This window comes from Vicia villosa, unplaced genomic scaffold (assembly GCF_029867415.1).
Source record: "Vicia villosa cultivar HV-30 ecotype Madison, WI unplaced genomic scaffold, Vvil1.0 ctg.000024F_1_1, whole genome shotgun sequence".
In the NCBI taxonomy this organism is placed as follows: domain Eukaryota; kingdom Viridiplantae; phylum Streptophyta; class Magnoliopsida; order Fabales; family Fabaceae; genus Vicia; species Vicia villosa.
Window position 1 is genome coordinate 266,824 of NW_026704956.1, and position 20,562 is coordinate 287,385.

The following is a 20,562-nucleotide window of genomic DNA, read 5'->3' on the forward strand; positions in this document are numbered from 1 at the left end:
GATGATCACAAGTAATAATCAATTAAATGCATGTAGATTACTTGAAATTTCAACTTCTTTTATTTATTTCGATACCAAAATACAGAAGAATGTTGTTTTGAAATAAAAATCTTAAATAAGAATGGAAAGTGATTTTTGTAGAACTTTTCAAAATAGTGTCATGTTCATGAAGAGTGGTAGCGTGCAAGATAATAGTCAAATTTGTCAAATTTATTTTCCCGCTTCAATTTTTGGAGATCGTAATCGAGACTGCGTCAGGAGATTAAATTTCAAACATATATTAGGCAAAAATATTAGTGCCTCCCTGATTTAGTAGTTTGGGTATAATAGATGCACTTGAATTGTAAAATCCCAACAATACAACGGGTATTTTAGAGTTTTTATAGTGTGCAGGATTAGTACACGAGGTGTAGTGAAATATACACTTAATATATGTTCTTTAGAGAATCCGGCATGTGTTAAGAATCGAGCATTTCATTATCCAAAGGTATTAAAGAAATCTTTTGTTTAATTTGTCTAGGTGTGAGTATTGATTGCTTAAAATGTTATTCTGCTTCAATTTTTAAAGCATTTTGAAGCAAGTTTTGGAGTCTTTCACCAATTGTTGCAGTTGCAGAATTGCTTTTTTTTTTTTTGTTGCTTTGTATCTCTTTGTCTGGGTCTAATCATTGTATTTCCTGTGCTTGGTGTGATTAATATAAAAATTGCCTTTTTAAAAAAAATATAGAGAATTAAAAAACCACAAATGTATAGAAATATAAACCTCACTGTCCTGAGCAACTGGCATCATAAATGACAGGAAACGTATCATTCTATCCTACATTGCCCGTGTTCGAAATATCCTTTGCCTAGGATTTTGACCAAGTGACTCGACAGAAGATTCAGGGCAAGGCATGGTATGCCCGATAATTTTTGTTTTAGTCACAGAAAGTCAATTACAGAACATCCCTAACCAAAAAGAGACGCAACGAACTAACAGAACCCGTATTTCCCAATCACATCTAACTATAAAAAAAATCTTCCACTGCAAGAAATTGGGAATTAGTTCCATCCATTGAATCACCAGTCTATCAAACCATGTTAGGCCTCTGTGGCAGCAGTAGATTATAAAACTTATCGTGCAAGAAGAAATTCTTTCCCTTGCTATCAACAGCTTTTTTCCACCCACACCATCCCCCATTGATTACTTTCTTCAGATCATCTGTGCCTGTATAGTGTGGATCAAGTATTAAAAATGCACAATCTCCAGTTGCATCATTGTAATCCACTCCCAATAGTGTATATGCAAGTACACCACCACCTGCATTTAAGATCCAAAGTGTTATCACTATATACTGTCAAATTTAAGTGATCCCATATGGGGAAATACCAAATAAATGGCTGATAGAATACACAAATAATATAGCATCTACTAACCAATCATAATAGGTGTACTTTGGGTCTCAAAGTGCAATGCTAGCTCTCGACATTTTTCCGGAAGCTCAGCTCCAGATCTAACATTGATGACTTTGCAAGTAACCTGTTTCAGAAAGAAAGAAAAAAAAGCAAACAACTCAGTCAAGTCATTAAGAGAACACAATTATGCTCACAAGCAACATAGATATCAGTTGGGCCAAACTCCCAATTACAACTATAATATATACAGGCTATCTATAAACGTACAATTCAACATTGATATAGTATATGTTTTGTACTGCTTTGTATCAGTGGATGGGAATCAGATTTCTCAGTAAGCATTGTTAACTTAGCTTAACAGCTCATATTGTTAAAGTAGTTAGCTGTTAGTTATACCAGCTGTGTCAATTTGTTAGCAACAGTTTATAAACTCCCTTTACATTCTGTATTGTGAGATTCAGAATGCAAATAATAAACAAACTTCAGATTCATCACATTTACAGTTTCTCTCTAAATTCTACTGTTCTTTAACTATCACAAACATCAACAAATATTAAAATGAGCATAACACTTACACCCAGAAGTTTGTCTAAAACAAAGCTCAACTCAATGGCACCAATCCACTCTCGTGACCCAATAAAAGAAGGATCTTTATCACCAATCTCGACAAGTGTCTGCTGTATTTCTCTGAGACATTTGCAGGTTTGTTAGGCTAAATTAAAAAACTGACATTTAAAAAACCAAATTAATAATCCTTTGTATAGTGTGAAGAATCAAATACAACCAATTTTTAAAACCTGATAACAAATTCAAAAGATAAATGAGGAAGTAACATCTCCTATTAAAGCAAAATCCATCAAGAGGAGAGAAAAACTATAAATACCTATGAGAAGGAACTGCTATAGATGAGTAGTTTTGGAGCCTGAACCATGAAATGATAGTCTGGAGGGACCGATAAGCACAACCCCATCCCTAGAAAATACAAATAATTAATTTTTTATACTACAAGAAAATTGAGACATTTTGTTTTAATATATGCTCTTGACACCACAATGGGAAATCCACACATAACAGATGAATCAAGGAGTAAACCACAAGAAAATGAAAACAAGAAATGAGATTTTTTTAGTGATAGAAGGTTAAAAACCTAGAATCTAGCACCTGAATAATAGCTATAAGGCTAGCAACTCATCAAAGAAGTAACACTAAAGAGTAAGGACAATATACAAAGAAGCTTCAAATGCAGCAGATAAAAGTGACTAGCCTGACTTAGATGCCCTTAAACTGGTCTTCAGTGCAAAATGAAATCATTGAGGTTATTATTAAATAACTTATAATGTATTTACAAAAGGTCAAACATCAAATTGATAAAAGTGGACTGGAGGAAGCTCTTGCAAAATGCCTACCAAAGGGTGCCCTTTCTATAAGGGAGGTACTACTACATTTCTGGTGTTTCTAAAGCCAGGATGGTAGCCCAGCTCTAAAGAGCATTGAAACATTTTATTAAGCAGTGTAAAAATTATTATTTCGCAAAACTCGTGAGCAACGACAGTAGCTAAGATATAATATTTTTTATTTTAAAATAGAAGAAAGGATTTGGCAACTCAAGGAAAGACAGATAAAAGATGTTCATGTTTTCCCCGAGTTGCATTTATTGAGATACTAAACATCGAATCATCTTCTTTATCACGTATTCTCCTTCATCCTTTCCTGGGTGGCTGGAAGTTCTAATTTCCTATAAATTATTTTATCATATAGCAAAATTATACACTAAAACCATAGTCTTGATTGGCTAGCCTAATTTTATTTTGCATTCAATTTTATATAGACAAATAAGCAGGAATAGTTTAAAAGATTAAATAACAAGAATACAATTTGATATCGTACTTTTAGTCATTTTAATAACTTACAATGATCTCCCAGTATTCAAATTTCAAACAGTAACAACTATGGTGTGCTTGTATTTCAATTTAAAATATTCACCACTTGGACGGTTTGATCAAGGCCAAGGATAAAAAATACAGTTTCAACATTCAAAAACATGTTACAACTATTACGAAGCAGAAGAATTGCAATTACCGAATCATTGAAACCATCCTGAAGATAATGATGGTACTCGTAGGAACCTTGAACAAGGGAAAGAGTTCCCCCAGTAACTGCATAAAGCATGACCCTTTAAATGAGACAGTGGGACAAAGAAGAATTATATTAAGAATGAGTAAAGGCCATAATGGCAACTAACCCCCACTGCTTGGAATCCCAATGTGTACATCTCTGAGCAAAGATGAACCTAACATTTCCATCAAATATTAGAATACTATGAAATTTGAATATTTTCAAGGAGTTAGCATTGGAAAATACAAAATGGAAAGAGGCGATGCAATCATGATTTTTAGCATCTACACAACTTATAACATGAACTTTCTATGGAGATGTGCATACAACCTTTCTGCGGAGAGACAGAACCACCATTTTTCAATTTTGAAAAATCCAAGGCATTGGCAATTCTTAGAAGGGGACGATCATAAGGTAGCCCCAACCTAAAGTGCAAGGATTTCCTAAATTCAACTGCAGAAAGTATGAAGAATTTATAAATTACTGTCGTATGTTGAGATCATAAATGATAAAGCAGAGTGGACAGACCTAATAGATACATTTGTTTCTGAAATTTAGTAACAGTATACAGTATGGTAAAAGAAGAATCCTATCCATGGACAAAGCAAAAGTTCAACAGCATACCTTGCTTCATTTCTGTCTCCCCAAAATTCAGTTCATAGAAAACAGTTATTGGATGCAGAATCCCAGGAGGACTAAAGTGATAAGGTTTTAGCTGAAAATTGAATAAATAGTCAGTCAATCAAAAGAACAATAAGTATTGAATACATGTCAAAATAAAATTTTACAATGAAATATCATTGATAAATTAAACATAAAAGGTTTTTTTTTTAAACTAGAAATTACTATATACTATTCATGCAAATAAAATACGTCATAAATTTCACCTGATCGATCCCAAATAATAATCATCATGGTGTTTTGTAAAGAAAGGATAATAGTTTCCTCCATATCTTAATTTTACTATGAGATAATATGTAGCGAAATAGGTTCAGATTAAAGTTAAAGCATTAGCATCTCACAACATGTATATATCTTTGTAATTGCACATTCATAATTCATATTACCCATCAAACAAGGAAGAAATAGGTCTGCTTCTTTAAAGCAATTAATCCTGGACTGTTCTACAACTATAAGACAGATCTCCAACTGAGATATATTTGAAATTGAAAACTCAGGTACATTACAGCTCGCATCAAATAGACAGTGTCACTTCATTAGAGAACTATTTTACATGGAGAAATAATGTATAGATATGGAATTGTGAATTTGCAAGACAAATACCAAAAACCCATCTGAAATTTAGCAATGATAGGATAAAGGAATTGCAATAAATAACAAAACATCTACTAACTAAAGAAAAGTTCTTTTCTCGTGACTTGGAATCATGGTGGAACAGTAGAACCATGGAAATCTTATATAGTTAGAAAGATGAACTCATTGCCTCACCTGAGGATGTTGTACCAATAGGTTAGGCAACATAAAGTTTTGCATGATATTTAACTGGTCAATTAATCCAGGGATGATTAAACACGAAACTGCATGTCTGAGTGGAAGATCCCTGGAAGAATAGCAGAGTACATCTAGCTTAATATCCACAACAACGAGTCTGGCTTCTTCCAGGACTGAAAGTAATAACTCAATTTCAATTAAGCGTTAACAATGCTAAAAACACTACTGAAGTAATTCAACACCAAGTATGATCCAAATCCTGACCTGGAAGATATTCTGCAATAGGTGCAGCAGATGCTGATGACGGCCCTAAGCTATTAAATAGAACACTCACTTGGATAGTATCTGCATTCTAAGCAAAAGAAAATTTCACAAAATGGACAATAGCAGTCATTTAACTATTCGTAAAGGATGCAGCATACAATTAAGATCAACATATAAGCAAAATCACAAATAAAATAAAATAATATAGCAAAAATTAAATAGTTAAAAAGAAAATGGTAGATAAAAAGAATATCATAACCTTTTACTTTACCTCTATGGAAAAAGCTGCTTTATTGTTGAAGGAAAAGTATGAACATGATAGTGAGCTTGCATCAAAGCCCTCATCACTCTTAGCCAAAGGCTTGGTTTTGGAGAGGTCTGTGTCAAAGTCTAATTGTACACCTCGAACTATGGCAGGCGGAGGTTGATCTGGAGAGGTTTTGCTCAATACTTCTAAAATGTACACGGCCTGAGGGTCTTTTAACTTGGCAATAACAGCTTCAGTTGCCTTTACATATGCTTTCTCAACATCTGTGGAACAAAATTTGTCCAGAGTTTACTGCATTTAGAACATAGTAAAACATGCACCTTAGATGATTCACTGAGATCCAGATATTACTCTGTACAGATGAACACTAAGATGTACCCAACTTAATTAACATTAAAATCAAATACATAATGGACTGCAAAATACATGTTAAGTTCAAAATTTGTATTGTGGATCTTGGCATATGGACTCAGATTACATTGCATTCACAAATCACACATTCACTACAGCCAACCAGTCGGAACCATTGGACAAAGATAAGATGACTTCTCATATCAGATTTAAAATAATAACTCAAGATAATAATTCAAAATGTGAACGGCTTGATCTTCATCAAACAGTTTCGACAAATGACAGTGTGTTTTTGTGACTGCATGCAATCAATTTCCCTTTGTGACCTGCATTATTTTGTCTACCTCATATGTAGTATGTGTATATCATCTTGAACTCAAACTAAAGTTCTTTCAGCTAGAGTTTTCAAAGCAACTCACTACTCGAGGCATGTAATCAGTAACTTCTACAAACTAAGGTACTATTCAATTCATATATAAGAGATACTAGAGGGAACTTGAAGTTAGAGCCTGTTTGTATCGATTGCCTTATGTATCAGCAAGACTGTTTGGAAGAGCTTATGAAAACATATTATGACATATTTTCATAAGTTGTCTGGAAGAGCTTATGAAAACATATTATGACATATTCATAAGTTGTTTTCAGTTTATTTCCATAAGCTCTTGATGATAGCTAATAAAAACAGCTAGTAAAACAACAACCAATATTTGCCATAATATTCTATCCATGATCATGTTTCTATCCAAATCATTAATCTCGAGATCTTTCTTAATAGTTTCTCTTATGGTTTTTCCAAGTCTTCCTCTACCTCTAATTATTTGACTTCTCTCCATCTGATCTACTCTTCTTACCATATAATCTAATGATCTCTACATGCCCAAACCACCTAAGTATATTTTCCACCATCTTTTCTACTATAAGTGTTAGCCCTAACACTCTCTAATATTGTCATTTCTAATGTCATTTATAATGAAAACAACTCAGATATATAAAAACAATTTGACTTTATTTTATTATTTATTATAGAAATGCTGATATACAAGCCCTTATTTACAAACACTTGCATGATAAGTGGTTATGAACTAGGCAAAAAGACAACACAAGAAATGCTAGAAAGTAACATGAACTAGATATCCTTCTCAATCACCACTTCAACACTTCAATGTATCAATCATCTTTATGTTGCTCGCAAACCCTAACCTATATTTTTATTTAACTATAGGACAATAGTAAATTGAATATAGCAGAGCAGAATGAAATATGACGGAGCGGAATGGAACAGAATGAAATATAAATCTTACTCCATTGTTTAGTTATTTTATTTAAAATGTCTCATTCCATCCCATACACCTTAAATTAGATGGAACAAAAAATTAAGAATGAGATGGAATGCATTTCATCATATTCCGCTTCATCTCATCCTATTTTTACCAATCCAAACAATGGAACATAATATTATTTCATTCCATTCTCTTCCGCCATGTTCCGTCAATCCAAACATAACCTAAAACATAACCTAAAGCAACTTAATTTCAAATGCAAATCTAATGTGATGAGTGTAACCTACATACTCAATTCTGATTAACATGTGGAGATTACAGAATAACGAAAGTTCACAACATTGGTATGTTTCTGGAAACACTTACCAGTTGGATTTTTGAGAGGGTAATAGACAGGCAACTTAATCGGAAGCTCACAACGAAGCATGCAACCATTCTCCCACAAAAACTTCTCAGGATGTTCTTCCTGTATAACCGATGTAACAAGCTTAATCCCGCTATTCGCATTTCCACTCTCCGCCACAAAAAAACGGAGATCACCAGAATCCGAACTGGAAATAGCTCCGATCAGAGATTGATCAACTACCGATCCTTCACCGTAGAGGATCTTCCTTAATTCACGAGTAGCTTCGATTGCGGCACGAGCATCAGTGTCGTCTCCGGAAGCTAGGGCTCCGATTAGTTGAAAGCCTTTCGGAATTAAGGTTTGAAGGTCGTCTGATTCTTTGCGGAAATCGGGAGAAGAGGAGGAGGGGGTGGTGTTGATGCAGCGGAGGATGGAGACGATGGTAAGAGGCGGTAGGAATGGGGATCCGATTAGCCAGTGATGGATTCCTGGGTCGGTTCCTTTGTTGAGTTGCTTTGGGCGGCATAGCAGTCTCACGGTGTGATTGCTATCGTCCGCCATCTGGATTCTCTGCTTTCACTTTGCTGTTTTCAAATCAATTTCAACAAATGGCTGTCGACTCAATTTTTTTCGCTGATATACGGATTTTTTTTGGTTGCCGATGCAAAGTGCAATAATGTCATTTAGAAACAATTTTTTTTACACAAAATAAACCAATTTGGATCCTCAGCAGCCAACAAAGTGGCAGCCATTTGAGCAGCACATTATTGGCCATTAGATTTATCAGGTAAATGATTCCAATAAATATTCTAATTGTTTTTTTTTTACAGAAAAATATTCTAATTGTTTTAATAATTGATAAAAATATTAATGAAAAAGGTAATTAATTATCATGAAATTAAATATTCTATATCTCATTAATTAATTTACTAAAGATTGATAATTCAATTTTATATTTTTGTTTAAATATATTTTTTATTCTTTTAAATACATCAACTTTTATTTTTAATTCATAGATAATATTAATCAATTTTTAATTTAAAATAACTTAATTATTTAATTTATATTAATTTATTGAAGTTTTAAAATGAATATTAAATTGATGATTTAAATATTAAATATTTAAATTAAAAACCACATAACTAAATTAACAATTGATAAAATCAACGAATTAAGATTATTTTCTGATTTTTTTTTTTATATTTTAGATTATTCACAACCAAAATTTTCATTTCTAATAAAATCAATCAATTTAAATTATTTACAATCAAAAAATTTATTTATAATAATTAATTTTTAGCATTGTCTATTTATTTATGTTCTCTCAACATATAAATTAGTTGTGTCACTCAAATAAAATTCAAGTGTCATCTTCTCAATTTTTTGCGGTTAGTTTATTTTTCTTAATTTTGCTTTTATTTCTTTAATCCGTTAATTTTAATATTATGTTCTATATTTTTTATACTATTGTTCTATTTGTAAATATTTTGTTCTTTATTTTATTATTTGTTTGATATACTATTGTTTTTGTTCTTTATTTTATTATTTGTTTGATATACTATTGTTTTTATTCCTAGTTTATTATTTTTGTTTGATTTATTAGTTTATTTTTCTCAATTTTGAGGTTTGTTCTTACTCCTTTAATCAATTAGTTTTAATCTTCAGTTCTATATTTTTTTTTACATATTTTAATAATATTGTATTGTTCTTAAATTATTTTATTATTATTTTATTTTTAAATTATTATTCATTTATTTTTGTATTGCTCTTTAATATTTTGATCTATATTTTTAATTTTTTTTAATTTAATAAGAAATTTATTTTAAATTTAAATTCATAAATTTTTTTACTAGTAAAGAGAAATATCAATTTATTTTAATTTAAATATTCAATATTTAAATCATCAATTTAATATTCATTTAAAACTTCAAAAAAATTATTATAAATTATTAAAATGGAAATAAAATTAGTATTGAAAAATTTATATGAACTAAAATTTAAAATTATTTTTTAAATGAGTTAAAAATAAAAATTATATAAAGTTAAATTAAAAATTGATTGATATTATCTATGAATTAAAAATAAAAGTTGATGTATTTAAAAGAATAAAAAATATATTTAAACAAAAATATAAAATTGAATTATCAATCTTTAGTAAATTAATTAATGAGATATAGAATATTTGATTTCATGATAATTAATTACCTTTTTCATTAATATTTTTATCAATTATTAAAACAATTAGAATATTTATTGGAATCATTTACTTGATGAATCTAATGGCCAATAATGTGCTGCTCAAATGGATGCCACTTTATTGGCTGCTGAGGATCCAAATTGCAAAATAGACACGTATGTTATTAACTAAGGGACAAAATTAATTCGTATCATTAATCAATTAATCAATTGAAGTTTAATACATTTAATATATGGAGGAACCAAATAAAAGTACTATGCTTAGATAAAAATTGGCCGCCTTTCCTACTCAGTAGATAATCGAATTCGTTTGGGTTTTATAAACTTAACCTCAAAGCTATCATAAAACTGTAACAATTGTTGGAAGGAAAGAATAATTAAACTAAACTCAGAGCTACCATATGCTTTGGACCGAAAGGCTTAAACCACCGGATGAGAATCACTTTCGAAAAAACCTTTTGCATATTTAAAGCTACAACTTCCTGGACTGCTGCTTTAAGGGCCATGACTTCTGCTTTTATGACAGACTGAGTACTAAAGTCTCACGTTGTACCTGCAATTATAAAGCGACCAAAGTGATCTCGCACACACCAGCTCCTATTAGTGGTACCTCTCGGAATATTAAAATCGGCATCAACATTGCATTTGAACCACCCAACAATCGGCGGTTGCCAAGTCAGCGGTTGCCAAGTCAACGGTTGTTGTTGCATATTATTGTTAGTTCAAACTTATTGAGTTACGAACCAATTTTGCCAATGACAAACCATAACCATATCGAGTTTCAGCGTTTCCTTTTGCTCATCATTCCACACCTTATCATTTCTATTTCTCCAAATCACATCCATCATTACCGCCATTCTACCCACGACTTTTCTATCCTCCTTACTATAAATATAAAAAATAATGGACTTCGCATCGATAAATGATGTTAAACGAGGATCTATAATAGTGGACAAACATGTTGCCCTCCAACATTGGTTAGTAGCACTACACCAAAACAAAATATGGCAATCATCTTCATTATTACTCTTGCAAAGCTAACACTCTGTGGGCACTGAACCCAATGTTGTCGGAGTCTGGAACGCGTAGGTAAACAATCCCTACAAATCCTCCACAATATATGCTTGACACGAAGCGGTGCTTTAATATTCCACAAGTTACACCAATCCTTCTCCACCCTTTCATATCCACGATTCATTTATGATTTCCTCCACAGTCGATATCCCGATCTAACACTATAAATTTCATTGTGCTCCTTTTTCCACGTCATCTTATCCTCCATAATTTCCTTCATTAATGAGACCTATAAAATACTTTCCACCGCTGCAACCTCAAAAGCTCTCTTATTACCCTTTCATCACATTGTTTAACATTGGGCAACATGAGATTTTTAACATTTATAGCATACGTACCTTGTCTTTGAGGGGCCCACAAACAACCTCCTTATATCCTTCGAAGCGAAGGTTCATTCATTATCATGATGTTACTACCATCTCTTATACTTCACATGCAACCAAGCGTTAAGACTTTCCGGGATTGCCAAATACTCTAATAAAACTTATAAAAAACCAATAAAAAACACTATAGGTTAGAAGTGAAAGTGAATGCTCTTTCCCCATAAAAAAAATAGAGAAAGAAAGAGGATGCTTTTTCCGCCCTACTTTTCACACTTTTAAAATTCAAAAATGTCCTTCATACATTTAGAGATACATCTCCGGACACACTTAAAATCACATTAATCTTTTTTTTATGAGATTCACCTCATTTTATAAAAAATATGGTTCGGAGATGCATCTCCGAATACTATTAGGGTGTATGCGGAGATGTATCTCTGAAATATCCCATGCACTCAATTATTGTTTTATGAGTTGAAAAATGAACGTTGAAACCGGATATGCATCTCCGGACAAACTTTGGTGTGGTCCAAATGTGTACCTTTGGATTGTCCTGATAGTTTGAGTTTTCACATTGTTTTTATGTTGTTGGAGGTATTAGATATGGTGCACCCGAATATGTTTCCTAAAGCTATTGTGAGTGTGGATGTTAAATCACTCAAAGTGAAGCATGATATTAAATCAGATAAAGTGAATGATGGTGATTTCTTTCATGTGTTTCAGTTGAGGAAGTACATTCTAGATCCATCTCATGTGATTCAGGTGGATGATGCGCAAGTTAGAGAGAACTTGACTATAAAAGATCGAGAGGTGAAACACTTGAGAGGCAAGGAGATAGCATTGGAAAAGGTAGTGTGGGGAGGACCTGATGGTGGGAGCATAACTTGGGAGCTAGAGAGTCAGACGAGGGAATCATATACGACTCTGTTTTCTTCAGTTAATTTTCGAGGGCAAAAATTATCTAAATAGGGGAGAGTTGTAATACCCCAAATTCAAATAATTAATTTATTTGAATTATTTGTGTATTTGTTTAATTATTATATGGTTAATTAAATAAATTTACATGTTTATATGTGTTGTTTCGGGGTGTAATGGTATTGGGGGGTTGAAAAATATGAGTGTTTGGCAAAGTAATTAAAAATAACTAGAATATTAGTATTTTTTATTAATTAAAATAAATAAGAAAATTGGGATAATATGAAGAATGAGGTTAAAATAAGAATAAGAGAAAATAAGAGGAATAAAGAATAAGAGGTGAATAAGTAAAATGAAGAAAAATAGAAGAGTTGAAATAATTAGGTTAAAATAAATTTAGAGCCCTAATTCTAATTGGTGCAGACACTAAAAAAGAGAAAAAGACAAGAGTTTGGTAGAAGAAGACTAGAGCTTGAAGAAGGAAGAACACCTAGTCTCATCTAAATTCAATTTTGCTGCTAGGAATCTAAGGTAAGGTGGGAGATTGCTCTTGTATGGGTGTATGACATGATGGAGTAGAGAGTGATCCTCACCCTCCAATAGGATTTTTAATTATGTTTGTTTTAATTTTAATATCTTATTGTGATGTGTGAATATGAAAATTATATGATGTTTAATGCTTATGAATATGAATTTCGTGCTCCCTTATATACTGATTTTTATACATGAGTTGGTAATTGAATTATGATTTTTTTTATTTCCATTTTTGTGTTGTCGAAGCTTTGAAAACATAACCTGAAAACTTTGAAAAATGGTTATTTTATTGATGTCAATTTGTGATATATTGTGAATTTGTTTTTCTAATCATTGGATAATCATAGTATGTCAAATTCTAAGGTCGAGGTTTTTTTTTTCAAAATCGAAATCAGAGGTCCGGAAGATCTCCAATGGTGAAAAATAAGTATCTCGGCTGATTTTTGAGCCTGTAGCCGATTAATCTTTTAGTGTAACTGGTTACCACTTTTTTTGTGGAAAATTGCAAAATTGAATATCGTGTATCTGAAGGAGTGAAAAACACTTAGAAATGTGGGGGGGGGGGGGGTTTGAATAAGGGTTGTTTCAAAAAATAGTAGATAAAAAAATAAATCACACGGTTATTTTTATCCTGTTTCGTTGTTAACTAAACTACTCCAGTCCACCCCTGACAGAGTGATTTACCTCAACTGAGGATTTAATCCACTAATCAATCTTGATTACAATGGTTCTCCACTTGGACAACTTCTAAGTCTTATAGAGTATACAGATCACAATTTGATCACTCTAGGAACTTCCTTTTACAATCAATGTAAAATAAATATTACAAGAGATTAAATTACTTCTTAATAAGCTATAATCACCAAGTGATTTTCTCTCAAGTTTAAGTTCTAAACACTCACTAAGATATTACAAATTTGTGAGGTTGAAGATGAAGTTCTTCTTTGATTTTGTGTGATAGCGTTTTGACAGCGTTTCTGTACTTAGAGTGAGAAAGTTGTTTGCTTCAGCCATCAGAACTTCTATATATAGGCAGCGAGAAAATGTGACCGTTGAGCGCATTTAATGCTTTGCGTGAATAGTACACTGCTGCATTTAATGTTTCACTCTTTTGTCAACTACCTCGAGCCATGCTTCAACTGCTTTTGGTGACTTTGCCTCTTGTAGCTTCTAATGTTCCTTTTGTCAGTCAGACAGATTTGACGTTATAGCCTTTTCATCTTGTACTTACTTCTGGACTCAGACTATTGGATTAACGTTTGAATATCAGAGTCTTCAGCTTTGGTGCAGATGCAACTTCAGTCAACAGACTATGGAAGTGCTTTGGAGCGTGATACCATCAGATCTTCAGAGCCTTACTTCTGACTGCCATCTTCTGATGCTTTCCAGGTCATGTTCTGATTTCTTCAAGACCATCTTTTGATGTCTACCAGATCATGTTCTGATGAAGCCATCCAGATCTTCTGGGTCAGAGCTTCTGAACGCTGATTTTAGACTTTTCCTGAAATGGAAAACGTAAAGAATTAGAGTACCACATTGTCTTATACAAAATTCATATATAATGTTATCATCAAAACTAAGAATATTGATCAGAACATTTCTTGTTCTAACAGTATCTGGAGTTCCGTAACACTGTTTGACGCGCGGTTCAAAGACTTGGAAAGTTAACGCAAAGGACTACCCTATGGTAATGTCCCCTGATGTTAAATGTACATTTAAGGGCATGAATAAATTGTTTTCCCTTAAGGTGTAATATTATGTGATGGTTATTATGAGGAAAGAACTTAGGACTGACAATGAACCGAACCAACTCGAAAATAGTTTGGAACTCGGTTCTGCAATTAAATTGTTGAACTAGGTTTATGAACCAAATGAATTAAATATGAGCTAAAAACTAAGTTTGTTAACTAAGTGAGCTGAATTTAAATTATACATAGTTCGACTCGTTAAGTTCATAAGTGAAGTCGATTATATATGAGATGAATTATATTATTTTTAAGAGTATTATAAATATACACATCAATTTTTAAATAAATGTTGAAAAAAAAACTATATATATACACCAAGTTTTTTTTTGTAACAACAAGAAAATATGATATTTAAGGATATGTTTTAAGAAGTATGGTAGATTGGAAAAATTGGCTAATTATAAAAAGTTCTTTCAGAAAATAATAACTAGTAGTTGAAATAGAGTGCAAACTGGATCTAACCTCCCAAAATATTAAAGGAAGACTTCAATTTTGTTAGTTACATAAATTCAAGCAAGACAATAAGTATAACATCAGTACAACTACCAGAATTTATGCAAGGTCACTATCCTCCCTAGCAGCAGACAAGACACTGATCTTTTTGATACAAGTTTTGTACTAAAAAAGAAAAACAATTTGTTTTTGCTTCCTGTAAAAGTCAGGCAAAGAAGGCACGTTCATCAACAACAGTTATGTATACACCAGTTATGTATACACCACATAGGCAGCTACATTGTTATGAACTTGTGGTCCAACAATTCCAATAATAGTTTAAAAAAATAAATAAATAAAACGTAATCATAATTGTCGGTTCATGTGCCTGACACGGACACGAACACACTTTTTTTCAGAGGTGTCTGATACTATGTAGACTATAGTAGGTTATGACTGTATAATAACAGAAGCATCACCAATAGTATTAATAATGCAAACATTTAAAGCTACTGCAGAAAATGCAGGATTAATCAGCTTAGGTATATATATGTCTCAAAACATGTACAACTCTGGATATAAAAAGCAAAATCTTTCTATTTTTAGATACCCTGAAATGACAATTTGGATGAATGTGAAGCTGGGGACTTCTTTTGAAGCCAGAGAGCTTGAGGAAAACAGTTAGACTGATTGTCTGAATTGGGAACATATGTAACTAAATGTGCACTGCTGTGTCCCTCTTCATTGTAAGAATCAACTCTAGAACATGATGCTCTCATAGTTTCTAGAGAAGAAGACCTATTCAAAAATCTTTCTCTCGAGCTGAGCAAGTTCCCTTCGCAACTCCTCAGAGTCGTTATGACATCCATTCCTTCATAAGACTTCAGTGGTGGCTCCTGGGATCCACAATCAGAGGAAGATGATAGTGTTGTATTCTTCATCATGGATTTTTGAGAAGTGTGATCAGCATAGTCTATTTCACTTTCTTGTATTTCGCGCGCACAACTAAAGATGTTGAAAGATAACCTCTTTGGTGAATTAGAAGTTTGAGGTACATGAGTGATCCTCAACTCAATGTTACAGCCCAATATGCGTTGCAAGGAACTTGCTATCAATTTCCATGACTTCTCGGCCTTGGATACATGGCGGCGATTGCCAAACTCCAACTCTGCAATAGCAAGACCTGAAAATGATAGTATTGAAAGTTGCGAGAAAAAAAATTGATTTAGACAATGTAACAAGCAAATTTCTCAAAGAGAATGTGTGGCAAAACAAAGAATATAACAGCAATAATTTTAAAGTAACATAATGAGGAAAGAATTACAAGAAGTAGATTGATCAACATGAAGTGAAGACAACTTTCCCTTCTTTCTGAGAAAAGTTTTGAGCTGACTAGATTGGCATATCCCGGTAGCTCTATACCATATGGAATCCAGTGTTCCTTCGTGATCCTCGTGCGCCACTAATCTAAATGACTTGTTTTCGCAACCACCTGTAGAAAGGTGTTCCAAGCTCTGCCCTGTAAATGATGCATCGCAGAAATCACCATCGACGTCCAATTAAGGAATGACAAAAATGAAAAACTTTTTATTTTAAGGACCTGGTTATAAGTAACTAACAAATCCAAAGATCTTTCTAATTAGAACTTTGCTAGTTCAGGGGCCTACTTGAAAATCTACAAAGTAATTAAACTGAAAAAACAAACAATCTGAAAGGAAAAAAAAACAAGCCCATCTCCATTGCATGTACCTCTCAGAAGCAACTTGGCACCATTTACATCTGTGGAAGGATAATCAATAGAGCTTAACTGTAGAAGAGCTACAGTGAACCACGTTGTTTGATTTTTTGAAATTCTTAATTGCTTCTCGGCATCGGAGAGTATTCTCAACGCATGGCTTAGTTTCTGAAGGTCTGCTTCCGCTATGATAGAGAAAATTACCGATCAGAAACAGAAGATACAAACAGAATAGAGTTTAGACAGTAAAACACAGTCATGGACTGCAGAAATATGCTAAATTATCCTTGAGTACTTACATGTGTATCTACTAGAAAATCTACTTCTGGCTTCATAATCACATTTCCCCGCAAGGATGTCCATTATGAGATTTGCTAACTGGGACACAAGTTGCGAAGGATCTATTCTCGATCTCATCAGCTCACGAGCTCTTATAACTGTATTTGAAGTGTCAGGTGATAGGGCCAAATCTAGCAAATCAAACAATTCATCATCCGAAACAATCCCAGTCTGCATAACACCAAATGGTAAGCTTTAGCACTAAGGAAAACATGAAGTATGTTTTCATTAAAAACGTTTGGAACGGAAGCACTATACTTACAAGCTCATAAACTAAGGAAACTTTAATCTTTTTTCCAAGCAAACTTAGCTGATCAAGCATAATTTCGGCATCTCTAACAGAACCAGAGGATTTTGCAGCAATTAGGTCCAAAGCAGCTTGTTCGTAATCAAGACCTTCTTCTGCACATATTCTTTCTAATCGGCGTGTAATATCAGCGTCTTTAACCTTTGGAAAGTAATACCTTTGAGCCCGGGAAACTGCACTTTGAGGAAGCTTATCCAAATCAGGAGTGATCATCACAAAAACCACATGTTGAGAAATGTTCTCTAGGTTATTCGAAAGGCAAGCCCATGTCTCCCCGTTCAATAACTGGCACTCATCGATAATGAAAATCTTAAAACTTGACGAAACTGGAGGAGAACACGCATTCTTAACAAGAGATTTAACCTGGTCTGTTTGATTGATTTTCATAGAATCCACTACTTTAACATCTTTACTTCTTCCTGAAAAGAATAGAATGCATTCTCTACACAGACCACATGGTCTTTGCTCCCCAACAGCAACGCAGTTCAGCGCAGAAGCAAATATTCTTGAGGCAGATGTCTTGCCAGTACCGCGTGGACCATGGAATAGATAAAATGATGTTATCCTTCCACTCGAGATTGCACCCAAAAGAGACCTAACAACCACATCTTGTCCCACCAAATCACCAAATAATTTAGGCCTGAATTTCATTGAAAACATTCTAGGTGTTTCCAAATTTGGACTAACTTCACCACCACTATGTCTCGCGCTTCTACGTTCATGAAGTTCCATGTCCTCCACGCAATGCAATATCAACGGACGATCTTCTGTCTCACAACAAATATCCGACTCTATAAACCTTGGTGACTTTGACCAACAATAACTTAATCCACATCCATTATCACTATTATCTTGAACATCAAAATCTTGATCCATATACCCCGAGGAACCATGGCGCAATAAACTATCACGAACAGAAAGGCACGGACTGCTCAAATGGCTAGTAGTATCTCCCATTACATCAGATGGTTTGACTTGACTCTTGCGCGGGGGCTTTTTGGCCGACTTAAAGCGATCTATTCTCCCTAGTTTAGACGACCTGCCCGTTGTTCTAAAGCTTAATTCCCCATCCTCGAAATCATTCATACCCAATCCTTTACCACCATGGTTACTACCACAGCTTTCATTAGGCGATTTATTTCCATAAACACTTGGTTGATACATCCGTGAATTCAACAGACCATGGTGATGCAATTCTGAACCACTAGCATCCAGCTCTCTTTGCTCCTTAAAACCTGAACTCCTTGTTCTAAAAGCAACACTATCATCAGAATCACAAACATGAACATCCTCCGGAAACAGCAGAGAAATCCCATTTCCGGAACGGTTATCCCAATGTAAGTTGTCAATCAAAGAAGAACGTTTGATCATAGAATTAGTTGATGGATCCCTCAATGACCTCACTCTCCTCAATGCCACAAGAGTCTTAGAAATCGGTATATCAACAGAATGCCGCCGCTCATCCATCATAATCAGACTTCACTGAAAACGGCTTAAACCCCAACCTAAAAGAGAAATTTAACATCAACATATAGTTTACACCTCTAAATCCAAAAAAAAAAAAAAACATACAAATGCAAAAAGGTAAAATCCAAAGGAGATTTAAATACAAAATTCAGTTTAACTGTAACTCATTGTGAATATATTAATTTGATGTTAGAAAGAAAAACTTGTAACTAACTGAACAAGAGTAGAAAATGCAGTACCTTCGGAAAGAGAAAAACAGATATAGTAATCAAATTTTCATTGACATTCAATCAGTTAGCATTATTATAAGAAATATTAAAATATTAAAACAAAGAAAAATGAATGAATAATAGAACAGTAAAGAGAGATTCCGGAGTATAAAATATTATGAACGGAGAAGAAACAAGAGAGTTTGAAAAAAAGGGAAAAAGACACGGAAACCTTGCAATAGAAAAATAATAGAAAAATGGAAAATCTCTTGGGAAAATGAAGGGTAGCGTAGAAAGCGGGTGTTGAGTTGAATGAACGAATTAACGTGTGAGTGTGAGACTAGTAATGAAGAGTGGTGGAGTGGCAAAATGGTAAATGACATAAATGCGATGGTGGTGTGTTAGTCACGGCATGGGATGTGAGGAGGAGTTTGGCGTGAGGCAGAGAGTTTCAGCGTGACAGGTCGGTGGTTGTGGGTGACTGGTGAGAGGAGTTTGTCTCGGCCAGTGAGCCATTCTTTTCGGGGTATTAAAAGGGAGGAGGGGGGCTTTATGGTAATTTATGGCTGGAAAAGTTTCGGTTAATTTAGTTGAGGGGAAGATATGATGTGACTGCGGTCGGCTTCTTCTACAGTTTGTGTGGGCAATAGTCGATTACACGTTCCAACATTGCTTCTTGTACTACTAGCTGGTAGCTATTCATATTTCACTTCCCCATGCATCTTTATGTTTCTTTCTTTATATCAAAATCAAAATGTATTTTTCTTTGTCTTTAGTAATGTATATATATCTTATAAAATTAGAGTTTCCTTGAGTTCAAAAAAATATTTAGGTAGATGAATTTTGTTAATAATAATACTCGCTCCGTCTTATAAAAAGGGTCTCTTTTACATTTTTTTTATGTCTCAAAATAATTGTCCATTTACAATTTCAATGTATCATTTTATTATTATTTTTTCTATATTATACTCCTAGTCATTAACTTTTTCTTTAGTCAACTATAATTAATAGAGGTATTATAGTAAATGATATTAGTTTTTTCATCAAAACCAACGCATTTAATCATTTTCTTAAGAACCGTGCATTGCTCATATATGACACTTTTTATGAGACGGAGAGAGTATCTCTATATTAATATTATTATATTAAATAAGAAAATTACTCTCGTCGAGAAATTTCTTAAAATGGTTGAGAAATCTCTTTAATTTTTAAATATATATTAATCTACCTTAAATTTACAAATATAAAAAATTATAATAATAGTAAAAAATTCATAAATAAATATTATTTATAGTTATAAAAACATGTGGTTGGTTAGCGGTTATCCGCTTTCGTGTAGGTTTTCTTTTTTAGCTGATTGGTGTATATTTCGATCTGGTTTTCTTGGTTGTATTTGGGTTAAGCACCCCTAATGCGTGATTTTCTTGGTTGTATTTGGGTTAAGCACCTCTAATGCAGCATTTTAATACATTCTTATTTGTTTATACAAAAAATTGTTATTAAAATTTATATATGTATAAATTTAAATAAGATTGATACAAATTTTATAATTATTGCTTTGGCCGATCAAAGGCTCAACTACAAACGTCCAGATCAATAAAAGCTATTAAGAGTAAATTTTGCTCACCATGGATTCAAAACGTGAGTTTTGATCGTGAAAATCAAAATTTGGAAACATAGACTAAATTCACTTCATTCAACAGTAGATTTAAAAGTAATGTCACACGAAATGTCAAATTCATCTTATTCAACTTAAAGTATAAAAAATTAAAGTATAAAAGTAATCTCACATGAAAAGTCAATGTACACTTTCTA

General features: G+C 33.1%; 2 protein-coding genes across 3 annotated transcripts; both read right to left on the reverse strand.

Annotated features, from left to right (window-relative positions):
- Nucleotides 1–728: 728 nt before the first annotated feature.
- On the reverse strand, nt 729–8,183 carry LOC131622077 (probable Ufm1-specific protease). The gene is made up of 12 exons (XM_058893120.1): nt 7,492–8,183; nt 5,498–5,757; nt 5,227–5,314; nt 4,960–5,135; nt 4,135–4,225; nt 3,841–3,963; nt 3,638–3,685; nt 3,475–3,551; nt 2,279–2,367; nt 1,971–2,082; nt 1,417–1,519; nt 729–1,300 (listed from the first exon to the last, which is right to left on the reverse strand). The coding sequence occupies exons 1-12, from the start codon at nt 8,030–8,032 to the stop codon at nt 1,071–1,073; spliced, it is 1,938 nt and encodes a 645-aa protein (XP_058749103.1). The 5' UTR covers nt 8,033–8,183; the 3' UTR covers nt 729–1,070.
- Nucleotides 8,184–14,897: 6,714 nt separating this feature from the next.
- Nucleotides 14,898–19,475, reverse strand: LOC131622078 (protein STICHEL-like 2). Of its 2 annotated transcripts, none has more exons than XM_058893122.1 (6): nt 18,980–19,475; nt 17,027–18,576; nt 16,725–16,935; nt 16,440–16,610; nt 16,015–16,209; nt 14,898–15,873 (listed from the first exon to the last, which is right to left on the reverse strand). In XM_058893122.1, exons 2-6 carry the CDS (start codon nt 18,539–18,541, stop codon nt 15,293–15,295), a joined length of 2,673 nt encoding a protein of 890 aa, XP_058749105.1. In that variant the 5' UTR covers nt 18,542–18,576; nt 18,980–19,475; the 3' UTR covers nt 14,898–15,292. The 2 variants fall into 2 exon arrangements, with proteins under 2 accessions (XP_058749105.1, XP_058749104.1); XM_058893121.1 differs by having other exon boundaries at nt 18,778–19,475.
- Between the last annotated feature and the right edge of the window lie 1,087 nt (nt 19,476–20,562).

Bases quoted from the DNA above. Each gene is read 5' to 3' on its own strand.
- LOC131622077 (XM_058893120.1), bottom strand. From the start codon at position 8,032: ATGGCGGACGATAGCAATCACACCGTGAGACTGCTATGCCGCCCAAAG. The intron at 2,368-3,474 runs GTAATTGCAATT...TGTATTTTCTAG, and splicing joins AGGATGGTTTCAATGATTCG to GGATGGGGTTGTGCTTATCG. The intron at 1,301-1,416 runs GTTAGTAGATGC...TCTTAAATGCAG, and splicing joins AAGTACACCTATTATGATTG to GTGGTGGTGTACTTGCATAT.
- LOC131622078 (XM_058893122.1), bottom strand. From the start codon at position 18,541: ATGATGGATGAGCGGCGGCATTCTGTTGATATACCGATTTCTAAGACT. The intron at 16,936-17,026 runs GTAAGTATAGTG...GGTGTTATGCAG, and splicing joins TTTCCTTAGTTTATGAGCTT to ACTGGGATTGTTTCGGATGA. The intron at 16,210-16,439 runs GTACATGCAATG...CATCATTTACAG, and splicing joins TGCCAAGTTGCTTCTGAGAG to GGCAGAGCTTGGAACACCTT.